Raw genomic sequence first — 21,807 nt, forward strand, 5'->3', positions numbered from 1 at the left:
AAACGTTGTACTAACTTGAATTTCGAAGTATAACCAGTCAAGTGAAAGATATATATTATATGATTTTTTTTCTCTTGTAAATATTTAGAATTAAAAAAGATGGGAGGATGATGGCAATGTATTCTTGATTAGTTGCAAGGAAGTCTCTTTCTTTTCCAACTTGTTCCCTTTCTATCTCTCATTTTATAACATATTTTAAAAATAAAAGATGGATGCCATAAAGAGTACAATTTTAAATTTGAGACAGATAAATTCATATCTTCTTCATGATCCTATGCACACACAATCAACAAAATCAACCTGTTTTTATTCTAATTTAATATTTTGTTAATAATTCATTTTTTTCTTTATCAAAAAAAAAAAAAAAAAAAAAAACTATAGGGAGACAATTGATTGAACAAACTAATAATGACTCAATCGATAAAATTTAATCCATTCATAATATTCGTATTTAATGTTCAAATATTTCAAAACTATTCATATGATAATTTATTATCATTTTCTTGAAATGAAAATTAGAGACTATTGAGTAAAATTGATAATAGAGAATTGGAATTTTGCTATATCTACAAAATAGAGCAAGTGTAGAGACAAGATGAACATGGCTTATCTCGTCTTATATGAAATACAATACAATGAATGATAAATGCTATTATAATTGGTTCATCGGAATTTTCTTTGAATTTTTAATTTAAATTATGATAATTACATGTAAAAAGAATAAAAATAATAACATTTATTTATACAACATAAAAATTTTTGATATTCTTTGATAGAGGTTGATTGTATATCAATGATAGAAGCCGATAGAAATTAATAAAAATCTATAAAAAATATATATATATTTTGTAAATAGTTTAATATTCTTCTATACGTGAATGGTTTTCAAAAAGTATAAATTCATTTAAAACAATCCATTGTTAAGCTTAATTACAAAAATAACAAAATAGAAAAGAACATCTCACCTACCATATTTTAGAAACCATACAATAATATATCATTTTTAATAAATATCTTTTTAAGTTCTTACACAATTTTAAAGTACAATATTCTATAATGCCATCAACTAAGAATGCTGTAGAACCACAATAGTTCAAATAATGCTGTTCTAAACCAAGTAAATTTCCCTTTTTTTTGTTTTTCAATAATAAAAACAAACACATCATTTTCAATAAGTCATTATAGCCTCTTTTTTTGATTCTCAAATCACAAAAGGGAAGAAAAGTAAAAGCACTTCTATAAAATTATCTTCACTCACAAACCCAAATTTTTAGTTTGATAATCATTTTATTTTTTTATTTTTATTTTTAAAAATTTAGTCTATTTTTTCTACGTTTCTTACAATGATTTGCACCTTTCTTAAATACAATAGTTGAATTCTTAGTCAAATTACAAAACAAAAACAACTTTTTAAAAGCTATGTACATTTTTTATTTCTCAAAATTTGATTTTTTTTTAAACCATCGATGAAAAGTAGATAACAAAAGAATAAATTTGGAGGTGAAAGTAGTATCTATAAACTTAATTTTAAAAAACAAAAACAAAAAACAAAATGGTTACCAAATGGAGTCTTAGTGATTTAACATAGTATCAAAGTAAGATAATTTACAATCAAACTTCTACAGTGTTATAAGATAATTTACAACCAAACTTCTACCGTGTTATTTTCTCCCCCATTTAATATTGATTAAGGTTATAAATGATGAAAATTTGGATCCATCAATAAATTGGGATATGTCTGATAGGAATTAAATAAAAACATAGTTGTATTTTATGTTTTCAAATATGTATTTGAAAGTAGATTCAGAAATTGGATTTTAATTAAACAAAAATATGTTTGATAGCATAGTTATGATATGTTAAATGTAAATGTGCTAAACTCGCAATTAAATATATATATATATATATATATATATATATATATATATATAACAGAATGAGGATGGTTAATCCTTGGAGCAGTGGGTTTGGGATTTTGACATGTTCCCCAATCAGCGGAGAGTATAAAGAAAAGAAAAGCTACGTTGTCAAATTCAGCGATTAATGAGTTAATTACTTGCCTTCTTTCCCACTTGGCTTCGAAGATAATTGGTTTCGCAGTTGGGTAGTGACCCACCATTTTAAATTTTCAGCCACGCTCAAGAACAATTGAAAAACCCAAATGAAAAACACTGACATCTCTGTGCGATTCCATGCATTTCTTTCTTCTGGGTCATTCTTAATTTCCCTTCTCATTACATTACCGTATTATATTCTTCTCGAAGTTCTCTCTTCTGTTTCTTTGAGGAGTTAATGCACAGGCAGCGGTTTCCAAACCCCAGGAACCTCGTGTTAGTGCATGTGGGGTTTTATAATTTAGTGTTCCAACCCAGTCAAATCTTGTGGTTTTAGCTTTTGGGTTCTTGATTCACTGGAACTTGCTTTCCCATTTTGATTTGGGTTCGCATATTTCTGTTTCTACAACTTGTGGAGTTGAAAAGCATTTGAACGGATGTCTTCTTAGCTAAGCTTTTGTCTGTTTTTTGGGAAATGTGAGACCGAGATTCCATACTCATAGGGGTTCTTGAACAGAATCGGTTCATTTGTCCCTTTTTGTCAATTTGGTCGGTAGATGCAAAGAGGGCTGCTAGCTTTTTGTTTCCTTGGTTCTTGGACAGAATCGTTCAGTTGTTTGGATCCATTTCTTTCTTCAGTACTTGCAATAGGTCATATTAAGTTTGTCTCAGCTGGTTTTTGAACTAAAGTTTTTCTCAGAGCCAAGGGGCCAGACCCAAAAAAGGAGAAAAGGAAAGAAAACTTTTGACTTCATTAATTGGGGAAAATCAGAGAAGATAAATTCACCCTTCATTTCTCACTTTCATGGAGTATTGGGGCCTGAAAACTCTTTCATAAGGCAAATACAGTTTTCTTTTTCATTGTTTTGCAGTATGCTGTCTTCACGGATTTTCTGTTCATATTTTGAATGATTTAGCCATCCTCGGAAAGTAAGCAGTGTTTCCTTTCTTCTTCTTTTTTCTGATCAGTGACCATTAATGACCTCGATTGAGGTCTGTTAAGACTGCTAGGTTGGTGTGTAACTGGAGCTTTGAAGAACATACTAGAAGGGTTCAGAAAGTTGTCGAAGATGGCTGAAAATGATCATGAGATGCGATCTTTGGCTTTGACTCCCACTTGGTCTGTTGCTTCTGTGCTGACTATTTTTGTTGCAGTCTCTTTGCTTGTCGAACGGTCCATTCACCGGTTAAGCACTGTAAGCATTTCACCTGATGATTTTATGATAACTGAACCACATATCAATCTTTCATGTCATATTCATCACTTGCATACTTCTTTCTTTCCGATGTCACCAGCATTTTCTACATGCTGCAATATATGGACTAATAACATCATATGGTTCATCTACCTTAGATTATTTATCTTTGTTGGATAACTATTTAGTTTTTCTGCCTATAAATTTCTTGTTTTGTTATATACTTTCTACCAATGTTTAAAAAACCAATCCAATTTTTGAAAACATAAAAAAGATAGTTTTTAAAAACTTGGTTTTCGTTTTTGGAATTTGGCTAAAAATTCAACTATTTTACTGAAGAAAGAAGAAAATCATTATAAGAATTTGAGAGGAAACAAACTTAATTTTTAAAAGCCAATTGGTTACCAAATGGGGTTGTTAAGAATAGATAAATAACAATGAACATAAAACGTAAAGCAATAAAGAATCGACACACAGATTTATGTGGTTCACTAACAGTGTATTATCTACAGGATAAAGGGAGAATAGTTTTATTTGAAAGAATAATTTAGAGTACAGAATGACGTCGCCTCTAGGGTTACTGGGTTTGAGAGTTTATATAGTGCACTTCTCTAAACCTTAGGGTCAAAATTGTAAATAATATAAATAAGCTAAATATGAATTTAACATAGGGGAACCCTAGTCGTTCAAAGCGTTAGATAACAAATTCAAGCCATACCAATAGGGGCCTTAGTTTGTGTCATTGAATTTCTCTTATGCTTCCATTTGAATGTTTTGTCCATAATTTGTTTGAACTTTCATGTAATGTTTAGTAGCATGTATAGAGAATGTAGCTTTACGTTTCTCATTTGATAGAAGGGCTGGGATCCTGCAAACTTGGATTGATTTTATTAATTTGTTTCAGTTTGTTAGCCAGATATTTTTATATTTTTCATGATTTGTGATTGTTCCTTTTGTACTCTCAGTGGTTGGGGAAAACTAACCGAAAGCCACTATTTGAGGCAGTGGAGAAAATGAAAGAAGGTAAGTGGCCTATGCTATTCACTCAATTACTTAAGGCGTGCTTAAAAGTTTTGTTATGTATTCTGGCTACCTAGTGTATTTAATTCAGAGCTGTATTTTCCTTTTTCTTATTTCTTAACTTTAGTCATTTGGCATTCTGGTCAGAGTTGATGCTGCTTGGATTTATTTCTCTCCTTTTAACAGCTACATCAAGCTCAATAGCAAATATCTGTATCCCATCAAAGTTCTACAATACCCCTTTTACTCCATGCACCAAAGCTGAGGCTGATGAACAGGAAGATGACAGTTCATCTGAGGAACGGAAACTATATACAAATTCTGTATTACCCCATTTGTTTAGGCGGATGCTTAATGTGAATAAGAAAACCTGCAAGAAGGCATGTAATAAAGTTCATATAACTTAGAAAAGAACTCATACTTCTTCCAAGCCGATGCTGATTGATAATTTTCAAATACTCGTTATGCAGGGTTACGAGCCATTTGTTTCATATGAGGGTCTTGAGCAATTGCATCGCTTTATCTTTATAATGGCAGTAACTCATATATCTTATAGCTGCTTAACAATGTTACTGGCAATTGTGAAGGTACTTCGTAGTTACTATGGTCATTTTGTACTTAGCCTTGTTAAATTTTTCACACTTTCCTAAAACAAGGCTTTCTAAACTGAATTTTCTTTTACTTTTGATTTCACATCATCATCTCTTAATATCTGCTCCTTATATTGCATTTTGTGTTGGAAAGAGTTCTCACTTGTCATCGATGAAATGACTGCCTTTATTTTCTGTCCCAAATTACATCTAAAGATATTGCATATTGGCCTACAATATCTTGACATTGATTATTGGTATTTGATGGGAAATTGCAAAAGAATCACAATTGTTACCGGTTGTAATTGTTTGATATATGATAAATCAGGTTCACAGATGGAGAGTCTGGGAGGATGAAGCCCACATGGACAGACATGATTCACTAAATGGTAAGTTCTATGGTCAGGTAATGTGGGATCCGATAACATATCTGTATTCATCTTCTATTAGGCACTAGATATATAACTAGTATGAAACTAATCTATTAAGACTCCAAGTCCTAACTCGGCCCTGCTCACTGATTCACACCAAGGAACGAACAATAGAACAAAAAAAGAGTAACAGGAAGAGAGAAAGAATACAGCTCAGACTTAATAACTTTCAATTAATAAAGGAGCAAAATGTAAACGAAACACCAAACTACAATCTTCTCAAAATGAAAACAACAACCACAAAACGAAGGAGCCCAGTGGGAATTCAAGAGAGCTGGGAAAGCTCTCCATAAAAGCTCCTCAGCTCTTATTTATCTTCACCTCTCTTTTCCTCCCTTACCTTGGCTTCCGACTACCCTATTTAACAGCTGATGGTGGTCTCTGGTCTTAACCGAATTCTCCTCCCACTATACCTCTTGAAAAAGAATCTTTTCCTTCAACTTCTTTTGTAACAAACTTCTCTAGTCCATTTCCCGTTTTTCCCCTCCTCTTATAAGTGTAAATTATCAGAGGTTTTACAATACCGCCTCTCTCGAAATGCACCTTGTCCTCAAGGTGATACGTTGGGAATTGTTGTTTCATGGTTAGTGTGGATTCCCAAGTGGCCTCACTCTCTGACATATTCTTCCACATAACCAACCATTCTTGAGTAGCTAACTCACCATTCCACCTTATTCCTAACACTAGTTCAGGACTAACCTGTAATTCGAAGTCTTCCGATAGTATAGGAGGAAGATGTTGTACTTGCTGCGCTTGTCCGAGTTTCTTCTTGAGTTGAGACACATGGAGCATGTTGTGAATGGCTACTTCTGGCGGCAGGTTCAAACGGTAGGCAACTTCCCCAATCTTTTCTGATATTTGGTAGGGACCATAGAACCTTGGAGACAATTTTTCACTTCTTTTTCTAGCCAAGGATCGCTGACGATATGGTCTAAGTTTAAGAAAGACTTCATCCCCCACTTCATATTGCAACTCCCTTCTATGTAGATCAGCATTTTTCTTCATCCTATTCTATGCTATCACCAAGTTTTCTTTAAGGGCGTTCGGCCAAGTCTCTTTTTTTTCAGTTGTCTTTCCACAGTGTCGTTTGATGATTTTCTATCCCCATAATAAACTAGTGGTGGGGGAGGCCTACCATAAACCGCTTGGAATGGAGTGGTCCGAATTGAGATATGAAAAGTAGTGTTGTACCAAAGTTCAGCCCATGCCAACCATTTGTTCCATTGTGATGGTTGTTTGTTGCAAAAACATCTCAAGTACGTCTCAAGGCATCGGTTGACTCTCTCGGTTTGGCCATCCGTCTGAGGATGGAAAGCGGTGCTTCTTTTCAGCTGAGTTCTCAGGGTGGTGAAATCTCCCTCCAAAAATTACTTAATAAAATTTTGTCTCGATCAGTGGTAATGGACTTGGGTATGCCATGATGTTTGATCACTTCTTGGGTGAATGCCTCTACCACTTGTTTAGCTGAGAAGGGGTGTTTCAAAGGAATGAAATGTCCATACTTAGACGATCCACAACCACTAGTATGGTATCATAACCCCCTCCTCTCGGCAAACCTTCTATGAAATCCATGGTCCATTCTTCAATTGTCAATTCAGGAATGGGGAGTGGCTGTAGCAACCCTGCTGGTGACAATGACTCTGTTTTATTCCTCTGGCAGACTTCACAACCTTCCACATACCTTTGTATGTCCGCCTTCATTCCTGGCCAATGAAGTTCTCCATTTTGGAATGGCCCCGTAACACCGAATCATGGAAAGTATGTAATAGGGCCGGGATCAACGATGACTTGCGAGGGATGACTAGCCTCCCTTTGTACAACAACCTATTGTACTTCCATTGGTGATTCGGTTTTCCTTCCGGGTCTTCCTTTAATATTGCAATGATCTGTTGAAGTTCCTCGTCGTTTTCCACCTCCTTGATGATTAGCTCCATGTCCACTACGGCCGAGGTTATCAATGTGTGTAACTCTGCTGTTGGGGGAAGGTGATAGGGCATCTGTTGCTTTGTTTTGTAGACCAGGTTGGTAGAGAATTTCAAAATCATAGCCCAGAAGTTTGGTAAGCCATCGTTGGAATTGGGGTTGCACTTCCCTCTGCTCGATTAAGAACTTTAAGGCCTTTTGGTCGAATATGACTGTAAACTTCCCTCCCAAAAGGTAGTGCCTCCACTTTTGAATTGCCGAAACCACTGCCATCAGCTCCCTTTCATAGATTGATTGGGCTTGGGTGCGTGGGGAGAGTTTTTGGCTGAAATAGGCGATTGGTTTCTCCCCTTGAGATAGCACAGCGCCCAGACCGATCCCAGAAGCATCAGTCTTAATGATGAACGGCTTGGCGAAATCCGGCAGAGCTAACATTGGGCAGGAAATCATTTCCCTTTTAAATTCTTCAAACGCTCTGGTCGCCTCCTCATTCCAAATGAATCCATTCTTTTGAAGTAATCGGGTGAGAAGTGCTGCCATTGCACTATATCCCTTTACAAACCTCCGATGGTATCCTGTTAGGCCAAGAAAACCCGCAACTCTGTCACGTTTGTTGGTCATGGCCAGTTCACCATGGCTTGAATCTTCTTTCCATTCGCCTCTACTCCTTGTGGTGAAATCCAATGCCCCAAGTATTGTATCCGTTCTTGACAAAAAACGCATTTCTTTTGATTCGCATACAGCTTGTTATACCTTAGGACGTTGAACACTACTCCCTAGTGAGTCTTGTGGGTGGAAAGATCAGGGCTGTACACAAGTATGTCGTCAAAAAACACAAGAATGAAGTGACGTAGGAAAGGGCGAAAAAAAACCTGATTCATAAGTAATTGGAAAGTGGTAGGTGCGTTGGTGAGTCCAAACGGCATCACTAGGAATTCATAATGCCCTTCGTGAGTGCGGAAAGCTGTCTTCTCAATGTCATTTCCCTCATTTTGATTTGGTGATAGGCTGACTTGAGGTCGAGCTTGGAAAACACTGCAGCTCCATGTAGTTCATCGAGAAGTTCTTCTATAACCGGTATTGGAAATTTATCGGCAATGGTCACTTGGTTTAGCTTTCGGTAGTTGACACAGAAACGCCATCCCCCATCCTTCTTCTTGGCTAACAACACTGGACTTGAGTAGGGGCTTCTGCTGGGGTGTATGAATCCGGCCTGCATCATTTCCCTCACCAGCTTTTCTATTTCTTCCTTCTGCACGTGGTCATACTTGTACGACCGAACATTAATAGGATCCTGGCCTTCCTTGATAGTGATCTGGTGGTCGACTGCCCTTTTAGGAGGAAGCGTAGCTGGCATTTCAAAAACATCTTGGTTCTGTTCTAAAAGTGTTGAAATCATTACCGGTAGCTTAGTTGGAACTTTGGCCTCATCCTCTTGCTCTGTCCCCTCTTCGTTCTCGATCTCCAAATGTTGAAAATCCACTAAGAACCCCATATCATCTTCTTCCCATTGTTTACTTAGGGTCTTGAAAGATACTTCCACCTTTGTGAGAGATGGATCTCCTCGTAAGGTTATGTGTGAGTCTTTCGACCAAAAAGTCATGGTTAACGAAGGCCAGTGGATGCTCATGAAGCTGGTAGTGCACAACCAAGGCATCCCCAACACCACATTCATCCGACCAAGCTCCATTGCCAAAAAGTCCGCCCTCACCAACCCTGGCAATCTAAGCTCCACGTTTTTACATTCTCCCTTCCCTTCTATTTCGCTTCCATTGCCAATTATTACCCCAAATTTCGTCTGGTGTTTTAAAGGAATTTCGAGCTCCCTCACGGTATCCTGATGGATGAAGTTGCGTGTTGCTCCCGAGTCAATGAGCACCAACACCTCCTTCCCCCTTATTTCTCCTCTCAGTTTCATGGTCCCCTTTGCAGAAAACCTGAGTAGCGATTTCAATGCAAGCTCGGCTTTCTCCATGACTTCTATGTTTTTCAATTCGAGTTTCTCTCTCTTCTTTAACTGCTTCCACTACCGGGTCTTCTTCCTCGTTGGCTATGAAGAGCATTAGTTGACGGTTCTCTCTTACCTTACAATGGTGGCGCTTACTTCTCGTTGCACTGGAAACAAAGGCCCTTATCGAGGCGTTCTCTGAACTCTGAGTCCGAAAATCTCTTCAGGGGGCCTCTTTCTTCAATGGGAAATTCTTGACCGGTATAGATACTTGTTTCATGGTCAGGACCTCGTGCCCCTCCATGTGATTTTTTTTTGAGTACTCCTTACCTTGTTGGGCCTCCTTTTGGCTAAGCCCACCAACCCCCAGATCACTTAGTGCCAACTTTAGGGCCAAGTTCCTATCTTTCACAAGTTGGGCTTCGCGCATACACTCATCCAATGTTTTGGGGTTACGGCTGATCACTTCCGCTTGCAATGCCGGTTCCAGCCCGTTCATGAAGGCATCCTTCAGCACACTCTCTGATAGCTCCGACAAGGGCACCGAATACGTGACGAATTTTTTTACATAGTCTGGATAGGAACTGTCTTGCTTGATTTTCAGCAGCCGAGCGCCCAGACTTCCTTCCCCAATAGTTCTATAGTGTTGAAGAGTCTCTTCTTCAGTTCATCCTAAGTGGTTATGGCCTTTCGGTTATTACTCCATCGAAACCAATCTACCTCGTCTGGGGCGAAACTAACAACGGCCACCTTGACCTTCTCTGCGTCTGATAGCTCATGTATTTCAAAGTAGTGTTCGGCGTGGTACACCCAGGACTCCGGATTTTCCCCTGTAAAAAGAGGTATTTCTAAACGTTTATACTTACCTTTATCTGTGTTTCCAGCTCCGTGCGTTTGGGACGATTCCGCCTCGTCCGATTTCCCTTTTGCTTTGAGAGTGCTTCCTTTGGTAATCACCGTTTCCTCCTTCCTCCGAGCGGAGTTACTTTCTCTGACTTCTTCCGTCAGCTTCTCAATGTTCATACATAATCCGCACAACAGTTCCTTCAATCCGGCCATCTCCTTCTCACTCGTCTCCATCCTTTCTTCCATCTGTTTTTGAGTCATTGCTCGAGTTTTCCCCAGGATTGCGGCTTTGATACCACTTGTTAAGACTCCAAGTCCTAACTCGGCCCTGCTCATGGATTCACACCAAGGAACAAACAATAGAACAAAAAAAGAGTAACAGGAAGAGAGAAAGAATACAACTTAGACTTAATAACTTTCAATTAATAAAGGAGCAAAATGTAAACGAAACACCAAACTACAATCTTCTCAAAATGAAAACAACAACCACAAAACGAAGGAGTCCAGTGGGAATTCGAGAGAGCTGGGAAATCTCTCCATAAAAGCTCCTCAACTCTTATTTATCTTCACCTCTCTTTTCCTCCCTTACCTTGGCTTCCGACTGCCCTATTTAACAGCTAATGGTGGTCCCTGGTCTTAACCGAATTCTCCTCCCACCATACCTCCTGAAAAAGAATCTTCTCCTCCAACTTCTTTTGTAACAAACTTCTCTAGTCCATTTCCCTTTTTGCCCCTCCTCTTATAAGTGTAAATTATCGGGGGTTTTACATAATCCTCATTTCATCCTGTCAAGTACACTTTTGTTAATGATACTGAATTTAGAAGTAAGGCATTATTCAAGCCAATCATCGTTTATTCAATACTGTTTGTACCACATGTACTTTCAAGGTTGACGTCCCCACACTCTTTTACCTATTTATTCTTTCTCTCTTGTTCTTCTAGCAAAGTTCATGATGATACAGAGTTTGAAATCATTCACAAAACAATATTCCCTCTATATCTTTTTTACGCTAACAATTTTCTATACCAACATAGATATCACGAGAGAAATGACACTGCGGAGGCAATCAACCTTTGTCCGATATCACACTTCAAATCCTATGACGAGGAACAGTTTTCTAATCTGGGTGGTATGCCTTCAACTTCCACACTCACACTTCATACTCTGTTTGATGTTATAATTATCTATCCACATGCATGTGCGCTCACCATATCCATCTATTCAAGGGTGTACTTTTGAGGGGATTTTATAGTGATTCAATTGTGTGCTTCATTCTGGCATGCAGTGATGAGCTACATCAAGAGGCATTTGATGATGAAATCAAAGGAAGAGTTGGATAATGATGGAAGTAAACTCTTTCTGTACAATGGTCAGTCAGAAAGTCGACTAATTTTTTCTTCACAAGTCACCCAGGAACTTAAAATATAATCACATAGAAAACTTGATGCAGCATAGGGAACTTACATTCTGGGCTAAGAAGCATTAAATAATGATGGAGCAACAATTTCCCCATCTTTTCATTTTTCTTGGATAAGCAATGCATTGTTACAGTTTCAACGTGTTAGGGAATTATTATCAAATTCTTGAGGTCAGAATGGAGAACTCAGTTGATATGAGCTTGCACCATGAAAATTTTAGTTTTGAAGCTTCTTTGGACTTTTAGAGGCTTATATTTCTGGATAATTACCAGTGCTGCCTATTCTTCAAACAGATGAAAATTCATTTATAAATGTAGTACTACAAAGGCTGTCTTTATTATTATTATTATTTTGTGGGGGGGATACTTCTGTGGGTTTTGCTATGTCTCGAATCAGATTATTTTATTCCATAGAGATGAGTAAAACATCCCACATCCCACATGGTCAAGTAACTTTTTATAAGCAACTGTAAGAGTTGAAGCATGTATTTGTGGGGAATCTTTGTGTTGGATGAATATATTTTGTTCCTGGTATCTACAAAAGGTGTTTTGGGGCAGAGTAATATTACGTATTTGGTTAATTAGTATAGAATAGTCATATGACATGTTCAGACATCAGAATTTATGAGAGTTGTTAGAGATATTTGTTTTTAGCAATAGATTAACAATATATTAATAGAGAGGTGAGTGAGGTAGCAAATATTTGGGTCCAGATATATGGGAGATGGTACTCTAGAAACCCTATCAACCTTTTTTTTTTCATTTTCCTTTCAACAAATTACTCTATATTCTCTTCTCGTAGTTTTCTTTCCCTTTTGTTTTGATTTAGCCATTGTATTCCTAATGATTGCAGTCTCTCCTCCTGCCATTTTAAAGTTTTACCGCTACCTTGGCATGTCTTGATTTTAATTTGGTTTGAATTAATTGAACTTATAAATTGTAGACATGTTTTTTCCGGCAATTTGGGAATTCTGTAGTTCGTGCTGACTACCTCACACTCCGCAAGGGCTTCATCATGGTATGTTGGTTTGCTAGCATTTTTTATCATCAGTTGGCTGTTGTCAAGCTGTTATATTTGGTGAATCTTTTGGAAAATACCTAGTATGAGCTTGGAGGACTTATGCAATGATGACACGTTTTTATTATTTCGATACATGACTGTGTTTGAATCGTTCATGCTAACATAATAGTCATAGTAAAATCTAACATAGTTAAAATATTTAAGGTGACTCATTTTAGGCTACATTAAAATGTGTTTTTTTTTTAAAAGAAATTTATCTGTATTCTTAAGACCCTAAATAATGGAACATGTTTTCCATTTGACTTCATTTGTTGCAGAATCACCACCTCCCCCTGACATATGATTTCCACAGCTACATGATTCGCTCCATGGAAGAAGAATTCCAAAGGATAGTAGGCGTGAGGTAGGTGAAATGACTGCAATTTTCAATTTGTATATGGTTTGAATATGATAATAGACATTTGCGTAGCTTGCAACTCAGAAGTATACTAATTTGAGGGGAATATTGTGGAGACCTTTTAAAGACATTAGAATTCCTTTGGTTAATAATTAGAATGTTGGTCTCCTTGAAAATGTTGATTTTGCTACACCATGAGACAATAAAAAGGTCTGCCATTTATATGATCAGGTTGCCTCCTCTTAAATTGTAAAGGATAAAGGAGTTGAAATATTCACCTAAAATAAATATTTACCATAATAGTTTCATGTCTTGCAAACTCAGACATTACTTTATATGCATGCTTATTTAGATCCCTTAGGAGATGTGAAAGCTAATACCTCTTCTCTTTAATGCAGTGGTCCATTGTGGGGATTCGTTGTTGCTTTCATGCTGTTTAATGTAAAAGGTAAAACTCTCTGTAAAAGTAGCAATTTGAACCAATTGCATGTAATATATCATTGTGTCCATTAATCCTTCCTCTGCTTCTTGCCCATTTGATCTTATTATTATTAGGTTGAGGCGATGGTTGATCCTCAGTACTATTCCCTTACCTACTTTTACTTCAGTGTGTCATTGTGTCATTATTTAGCTACTGATCTCGACTGTTGCCAAACATCTTGCAACTCATGCCATTTTCTATCCAACTTATACTGTCTTGCTCAAACCCGAGTTGCCTGTTTATATAAAACATGCTGAATTTTATCTTTTTCTTTGCATTACTGCAGGCTCGAATCTATATTTCTGGATAGCAAGCATTCCGGTTGCTGTAAGTACACTCTCTCGCTCCTTATCGTAAAATTTCATTATCTCTCATCTTTTCTATGCTGTTTTCTATCCTTTTTTTTTGTAGCTTGTTCTTTTTGTGGGCACGAAATTGCAGCATGTCATCGCAACATTGGCACTGGAAAGTGCTGGTATAACTGGTTCATTTTCGGGTTCAAAGCTAAAGCCAAGAGATGATCTTTTCTGGTTTAAGAAGCCTGAACTCCTCTTGTCCTTGATCCACTTTATCCTTTTCCAGGTCGATATTTATTATTTACATTAGAATGATCATCATCAAGAAATTGACCTTAATGTTTATATCTGATTTATTGAAGCTTTTTTGGTTTTTGCAGAATGCATTCGAGTTGGCATCATTCTTCTGGTTCTGGGTACTTTCCTCCTTTCATAACTATCTCCAACTTAATTTCTATGGATATTGAGCACTGCCTGCGTTTTGCAACTTACAACGATGGGAAAAATGAAATGGAACAAACAAGATCACAAAATATTTAGAAGTATGGATTGAGAAAACTGTGTTAGAATTACTTGTAACTAAGACTTTTCTTAATTTGCAGTGGCAATTTGGATATAATTCTTGCTTCATTAGGAATCATATGCTTGTCTATGCAAGACTTATTTTGGGGTATGCATGAATTGAAGTTATTGCTAGTCGCGTGCTTGCTTAAAGAGCTATATATTCAGTTTTTATGATTTTTATCTGTAGATTCGCTGGGCAGTTCCTTTGCAGCTACAGCACCTTGCCCTTGTATGCTTTGGTAACTCAGGTATCAGTTTCGAACATGACAGGCGAGCTAGATTAGAACCCGTGTCCTGAGTACTACGATTACCTTTGACCGTCTGTGTATCTTTTTACTAGATGGGAACAAACTATAAAGCTGCATTAATTCCACAAAGAATAAGGGAAACAATCCATGGATGGGGCAAGGCAGCAAGAAGGAAAAGAAGGCTTCGCATGTTCGCAGATGACACCACGATTCACACAGAAACAAGCACGGTCATGTCACTTGAGGATGATGACTGTCGGCTTATTGATGATACTTCTGAAACTACTGCTGACTATACAGCAATCGAACTACAACCAACTTCTGTACAAGACGATCCTGACTCTGTTACTAATGAACGGCCAAGCAGGGCTAGAACGCCTCTTCTACAACCCTCTACATCTCTTTCTTCAGCAGTTGATCACAAGTTTGAAGTGGAAAACTTTATGAGAAGCTTCTCTATGCCAGTCAAAAGATAGCCAGTAAGATTGTATTAGCAAAAAGAAAGAAAGACGGCGGTGAAACAGCAATGATAGTTGTGTTTAGATTAGTGTGAGCTTCGACCGAAATCAAGTGTTGAGAATATTTGAGGCTGGAGGTACATACTTATACGAATGAGATACTCATACTGAACAATGAACTTATGAAATTCAGCTTATGTAATATAGGAAGTCGTATACGTAGAAAAAAGTTCTGTATTGATATTAGAGTGGTATTATAATAAGAAAATGAATTCAAATCATGAAGCTTTTTATTAAGCAGTTTTGACTTCATTAACTAAGATATTAATGTTGGACATGAAGAACATGATCCAACTCCTTCACTGAGCTTCATGTCCTAATTTCTACCATGCTTTGGAGGCATTGATTCACTGCTAGGATGATCAGAGTTCGATTCATGTTGTCCCTCAACCCTGACATTGCCTCTCACACAGCTACAAGATGGGCACGGTCCCTGACATTGGCACGACGGATGGCAAATCGAGCCAGAACAGCACCTGATGCTCGGATTCTCCACACACCCACATCCATCTTGCAGACAAGGGTTGCAGTAGTCGCTGCTGCCGCAGCAGGTCCCCAAGTGACAGTAATTGCAGCAGTCCTGTGAATAAGGCAGACGTTGGCCTACAATTTCACTCTGAGCAATGGGGTCGTCCATAACTTCTTCACTGGCAAAGCCAAAGTGAAGAAGGCTGCAGAAAAGCAGAAAGATAGTGAGAAACTTGGATTTGGAAAAGGCCATTTCTGCTCAAGCTCTCTCTTTGTTTTCTTGGTTAAGCTATGAATTGATTGTGAAAGTGAAGGTCTGCCATGGCTTTTTATACAGGGGAAAGTTGGTGGGGTTGTGAGAAAAGAAGCAGCCTTTTGATGAAGATGAAAATGCAAAAGCAACAAGATTGTTGTGTGGGTTTCTTCTTGGAATTAGGAGGCCATTGTGTGAAATCTTGTGTGCTTGTCTGTAGGGGATGGTAAGCTAGATTTCATTATATTTATTTGCCATATTTTTTAGTATTGAATAAGTAGGATAGGAGAGTTTGAACCTGAAGAAAGAATTACATATCAAATATGGTTGAATTTGAATTGTTTTCTTTGGTCGAAAAATTTGATTAAATATGCTTTTCTTAAACTCAAAAAATTATAATTGATAATTCATCCATATAAGAATATTTATTAAATAATGAGTTAAAATTAAATGTGAAATTAAAGTAAACCTGAAAAAAATAAAATAAGATATAATAAATTCTTCTTGCAAGTCGTGAAAATATGTAGATTTGTTGTATTAACAAGATATTCTACCTTGCCCTAAATGAGCTTGGTAGCATTTTTTAAAGTATGAATAATAACATTTTGCCGAGGATGCAAAATTTTGTTTTTCCTAACAAATATATATCCAATAGTGATCGCTTGTTCAGTGCACATGATTTACCTTACATTAACGTAGGTTTTGTTTTGTTTTTTTCCTTCTTTTATTTAGCATGTGGGTGTCGAGCTTCTAACTTTTTTTTTTTTGAATTTTTTTACTAGTTAGAACTACATTCAAGTTAATAAATATATAACTTAGGTGTAATGTAGATGTCTATTATTAGTGTCTATTGGTTATATGTCACTTATCCATTATCCCATGTGTTGTTCATGTGTCTCAAGATTACACATTACTAGTGTCGATGTAATCCACCTTCAAATTGTCTATAAATAATGACATTTGGTGGGTTTTGGAAGATACACATTGGACAAAATCCATAAAAATTGGAGAAAGTGAAGAATTTATAGAGATTTCTTATTTTATATTTTCTTATTTATTTATTTTGTATGTATATATATATATATATATTATTATATTTGTTTATTTTATTATATATTATTATTATTATTATTATTATTATTATTATTATTATTATATTATCTTTATATTAATGTTTTTGTTGTACACTGTTGTGCTCTTCAAATTCACAACACGTTATCTGCATGAGCTCCTATTGTTTTCCTCGTAAAGGTAGGTTCTAAAGATATGTCGGTTTTTCCCTCTTAGTTATAATTAATAAATTTAACGTTATTTTGCGTATTTAATATCTTTAAAATTTGTAGTATAAATACAATATTCTATGATAGTGCAGTCATTACATAATTATAATTTGTCGCCCTTGATATTAACAATAATAATTATTTATCATGGGTACTTGATGTTGAAATCCACCTGCATGTTATGAATCTTGGAGAGACTATTAAATAAGGAAATACGACATCCAGTCAGGACAAAATAATAGCTATGATTTTCCTTTGTCATAATCTCGACGAGGAATTGAAAATGGAGTATCTTATAATAAAAGATCCCCGTATTTTGTGAAAAAATTTGAAAGAGGTATGATAATAAAAAAAAAACAATTATTTTCCCTAAAGCTCGTTTGAGTGGATGCACTTGAGGCTACAAGATTTCAAATCAGTAAGTGACTATAACTCCCCATTATTTAAAATTAGTTCAAAACTGTTGTTATACGGAGAAAAAATTACTGATGCTAATATGTTAGCGAAAACATTTTCTACATTTCATGTTTCGAATATGCTCATGTAGCAACAATATCGAGAGAAAGGTTTTAAATAATATTCAGAACTAATTTCACGTCTTCTCGTGGCTGAACAAAATAACGAGTTATTAATGAAAAATCATGAATCTTGATGACACCATTCCCTAAAGTGAATTGTCATACCTCCTTTCGAGCTTATCTCTTTCACTCGAAAGAAGGTGTGAAGATAATAGACATGACCATTTTGTAACACTTGTTACCCATCACCTTGCACTTACTAATCACATTTCAAACTCTTTTGTGATAACTACTACTGCATATCCTAGATCTAAATTACAAATAACATTTTAGCTAAGTATAAAATGACAACAACTCTCTGGTTAATTTGTTTTATATTAAACCATTATAATACTTACATAACTTTAGACTTAACTTAGATAACTCTATTGGTAGGCTACAGAACTCATAAAGAATCGACTTTCACCCAGATACGTGGCTATAGTGTGACAGACCTTGACCTTATTAGCATCTTAGAACTCTACTTTTATGCTACCTGAGGGGAGGGGGAGGGGATAAAACATTTGGAAAACATGAGCTGGGAAAGCTTAATGAGTGACAAGTTTAGTATAAAAATAGATTTTTTGTTTGAAAATCATTTTTGGGAATACAATTTCACAAATACTGAGATGTTATTGGCATAATCATATGTTCTCCAGAAATATAATAATTCGGTCAAATACAATTCCAAAGGAAATAACCCCAGTACCCAATACAACCCGCCGAATGTGCACATGTTGACAATATCCCGCTAGACATACTCAAGTACGCTGACAGTCCCAGCCAGATTATACTGACAATCCTAGCCATACGTCCACAAGATATGCTAACAATATCCTTGATACATTTCTAGTTTCCAATTCAATTCACTATAAACATGCATCCACATAATTTCAGAAAAATAATCCAAACAACATGAAATCTATGAAGACAACATATTTCCTGATCATGCCACAAATTTCAAGACCATGCATGTATATATATATATATATATATATATATATATACACACACACACACACACTTATATATACGTAAATACATATATCAATTCACAAAGACAAAGAAAGGAGAACTATGCATAGTTTATCAGGAAAAAGGGTTCCCTAATCTCCTGTAACTTTTTTCCCTTCTAAATCCTGAGTCTGTATAAACCCAAATACCAACTTAGAATCCCGTGTTTAGGTTAAAAATAATCTTAAAATATTTTCTTGACCTTAACCCTAGCTTACCAACCAACTAGGCTCAAACTACACCTTCAATTTGGGAAAAAAAAAATAGTTGTTGGATGCAGGGTTACACTTCACAGCCAAGTTGGACAGATGGACAACAACACCAACGCTTGGTTCAACCTGTTCAACATCTAACAGTTAAGTTTGGACACCTGATACAACACTCCAATGCATGGTATTCCCTCCAAACTTTAATTCTCTCCAATCACTCTCTTATAAGATTTCTCAAGAGATCAGAAAGTTGTGGAGTGAAAGGTAACTCCCTGAAGGTATTTATGGGCAACTTTAGATCATCCTTGTCATCCTTCAAGCCTCCAACATCTGCCACCTCCTCCTTGAAGGAAGTTTTAGTGTCTTCTTCTCGTTGAGCCACCACCTTCTTCATTGCCACCACTTACTTGCATGTAGGTAAGTCGTGTCCTCCATTGCATATGTTCAATATATACTTCCTTTGAAGTGGCTGTCCCATATTAAATCTTGCATCTCTACCCTCCACCTCCTACTTTGGTTTACCAAAATTTCATTTGAAGAAGCCACGTTCCTCTCCTTTGTTGGGATTGATGCCCTAAATCTTGTAGGGTCCTATAGTTTGTAAACATTGTTGAACAAACTCATTATGTATTTAATAAAATATATGATATTTTATTCATTGTCTATAAATATATGATATTTTAGTTGCATTAACCACAAACCAATAAACTAACATCCAAGATTATATTTGTAACTTAAACATGTATGTAGAGACATACGGGTGAGTCATGTTTAAGTGATAACCTAAATGGTCTGTAGTAGATGGATAAGGTTGGGTACCTTATCCTGGTGACATTACGAGTATGGCCAGGTTTGTAAGTGTTATAATTATTGTAAAGTGCTACAAATGATATGATATTGATCATTCATGTATAGACATGCGAGCAGGGATATTTTATACAAAGAAGTTTGTATAAGACCGGACCACAAAATATTTAGTCTCATTATATAAAGTCGTTCATAATAGAGACTTACATTTCATTAGGATAACCATGGGTAACATGACTTGCATCGTGAGTGAGTTGTGAACTCTTGCCTATGAGGGCGGTCCTTTGATTTGTATGGGTAAGAGTGGCTAGATTGCTGACTCAACAAGCCTACCATTTTGGGGATTCGTCTGATGAAGGAGCTGGGAATACAACTATACAAGATGGAGTTCACTCCTTCCCCGAAGAAGGGGTAAGTAGATAAATTACTCCCTTAAGGGATGATTCCGGGTTTTGAACTGTGGTGCCACACCCTCTCTTGGCCCGAGAGGGGTTTAATCATAGTTGGAATATGATCTATTGTTCATTAGAGGGATCAGTGGTACTTAAGGAGTTAGATGTAACTACAAGGGCAAAACAATAATTTGGCCTAGCTGTACTTACGAGCAATTTGTGAAGGGTCATCGTACTGTTGATTGGTTATATCCAATGGACATAGAAATATATTTGTAGTGCGAAGAGTGCAGCTGTCGGTCTTTAGTAGAGTGCTCGATAGTTAATAGATGGTGAATAATGTAATTAAAGAGTTTAATTAATTATTCATGTACCATTGAAACTTCAAGCTATAGGTCCATGAGGTTCCCTTAGTAGCTCAATAGGTTTAGTTGAGATTTAGTTTTTGGATTAATTTGAATTGTTCAAATTAATAGAAGGATTTAATTATATATGATATAATTAAGTTAATTCAATTATATGTGATATAATTGTCATAATATATTTGATACATTATAGCTTAATGGGAGGAAATAAATATTTAAATGAGATTCAAATATAGTTTCTATAGTTTGGATTCATAGTTATTAAATTTAATATAAATAAGATTTATATTAAATGCCATATAAAAGAGAAAAGAAACTATAGTTTATATTGTATATGATACAATGTTAAAACTATAGGTTATATGTTATATTTGATATAACATATAATTTAATATATATATATATATATATAATATGATAATTTAGTTATCATATTTATATTTATATTATTATTATTATTTTAATAATAAGGAAGGGAGTTACAACTCCCTTCCCATTTTTTTCTCTCCACCCACATAAATGGGTGGTGATTATTTTTGGCAAGGAGATTAAAAAAAAAATGTTTTCTTCTTCTTCTTAGGGTTAGTCAATCGAGATTGAGAAAGTGAGAAAACAACAGAAGTATTCTGTGTTCTTTGAGTTTTATGTGAAAATTCTCAATCCTTCCTCTACATTAAGTTTTCCTTTAAAATCCAAAATAGCCAGAGTCCACCACTCCTGGGTTCCCACCTTGAAAATACCAAGGTAACATTCGTGGTAGTGTTCAGTTTGTTCGAGGTTATTCTTGAAAAGAGTCTTCAAGGAGTTTATGATTTGTTCGAGGGAAAACGTGAAGAAAAGATCTTCAAATGTGAGATTTCTTAAAATCCTTTCTAAAATATGCTGTAATTTAGAATTAAATGTATATCTTGTTTACTGTAAAATTTAGATGTAATGAAAATGAAATTTGGTCGATCCGCTTCCGCTCAAGGTTCTCTCCCATTAGAGTTCCTTCACCCTTATTGTCACTCAACGCCTAAATACTTCTTGTTGGATGCATGGTCCCTTTGTTCATTCCTTAAACTTCCCAAATCTCTACTTCTTGGCCCTAACTTCCTTTTTGTATCATGGTTTCTCCCCTTGATTTAGTTCCAAACTTTCTATTATGCATCCAAGATGAAACTAAACAAATGCCTTCCTAGGGTTTGTGCATCAAAACCATCATTTTGAGTTTATACTTCCTAAATGACTTCCCAAACGCCTAACACCTTGGCTCATGCATCCAAGCATGTTGTCCCCTTAGGGTATGTGTTTACCCTGTCTCTCCTAGGAATTCTTGGTGCAAATTTCTCCTAAGTGGTTATCTTATGCTCTATTCTTGCCCTTCATATGCTTTCACATAGCCTTCTATGCATCCACAATACTTCCTAGGCATCCAACCTTCAAACTTTAAGGTTTACCTACTTATTGTGTCATATGCTATCCAACACTAAGCCAAATTTCCACTCTGGTCCTCTTATGCGTTCGCTACC

The 21,807-nt window shown here is 36.0% G+C and overlaps 1 protein-coding gene across 3 annotated transcripts; it reads left to right on the top strand.

Annotated features, from left to right (window-relative positions):
- The first annotated feature begins 1,944 nt into the window (after positions 1-1,944).
- LOC120079576 (MLO-like protein 11) lies at positions 1,945-15,172 on the top strand. 3 transcript variants are annotated; one of them, XM_039033804.2, is made up of 16 exons: positions 1,945-2,893; positions 3,024-3,250; positions 4,216-4,273; positions 4,418-4,650; positions 4,741-4,857; positions 5,189-5,249; positions 11,044-11,138; positions 12,370-12,444; positions 12,765-12,850; positions 13,243-13,292; positions 13,612-13,652; positions 13,737-13,907; positions 14,002-14,037; positions 14,224-14,291; positions 14,373-14,433; positions 14,526-15,172. In XM_039033804.2, exons 2-16 carry the CDS (start codon positions 3,125-3,127, stop codon positions 14,907-14,909), a joined length of 1,662 nt encoding a protein of 553 aa, XP_038889732.1. In that variant the 5' UTR covers positions 1,945-2,893; positions 3,024-3,124; the 3' UTR covers positions 14,910-15,172. The 3 variants fall into 3 exon arrangements, with proteins under 3 accessions (XP_038889732.1, XP_038889734.1, XP_038889733.1); XM_039033806.2 differs by having other exon boundaries at positions 2,036-2,893; positions 4,457-4,650; XM_039033805.2 differs by having other exon boundaries at positions 2,151-2,984; positions 3,058-3,250.
- The last annotated feature ends 6,635 nt before the right edge of the window (positions 15,173-21,807 follow it).

Source organism: Benincasa hispida, chromosome 6 (assembly GCF_027475165.1).
Source record: "Benincasa hispida cultivar pf3 chromosome 6, pf3_genome.v1.1, whole genome shotgun sequence".
In the NCBI taxonomy this organism is placed as follows: Eukaryota; Viridiplantae; Streptophyta; class Magnoliopsida; order Cucurbitales; family Cucurbitaceae; genus Benincasa; species Benincasa hispida.

Coding starts and splice junctions, on each gene's coding strand:
- LOC120079576 (XM_039033804.2), top strand. CDS start 3,125: ATGGCTGAAAATGATCATGAGATGCGATCTTTGGCTTTGACTCCCACT. Junction 4,651..4,740: donor ATAAGAAAACCTGCAAGAAG/GCATGTAATAAA, acceptor CTCGTTATGCAG/GGTTACGAGCCATTTGTTTC. Junction 14,038..14,223: donor CATCATTCTTCTGGTTCTGG/GTACTTTCCTCC, acceptor CTTAATTTGCAG/TGGCAATTTGGATATAATTC.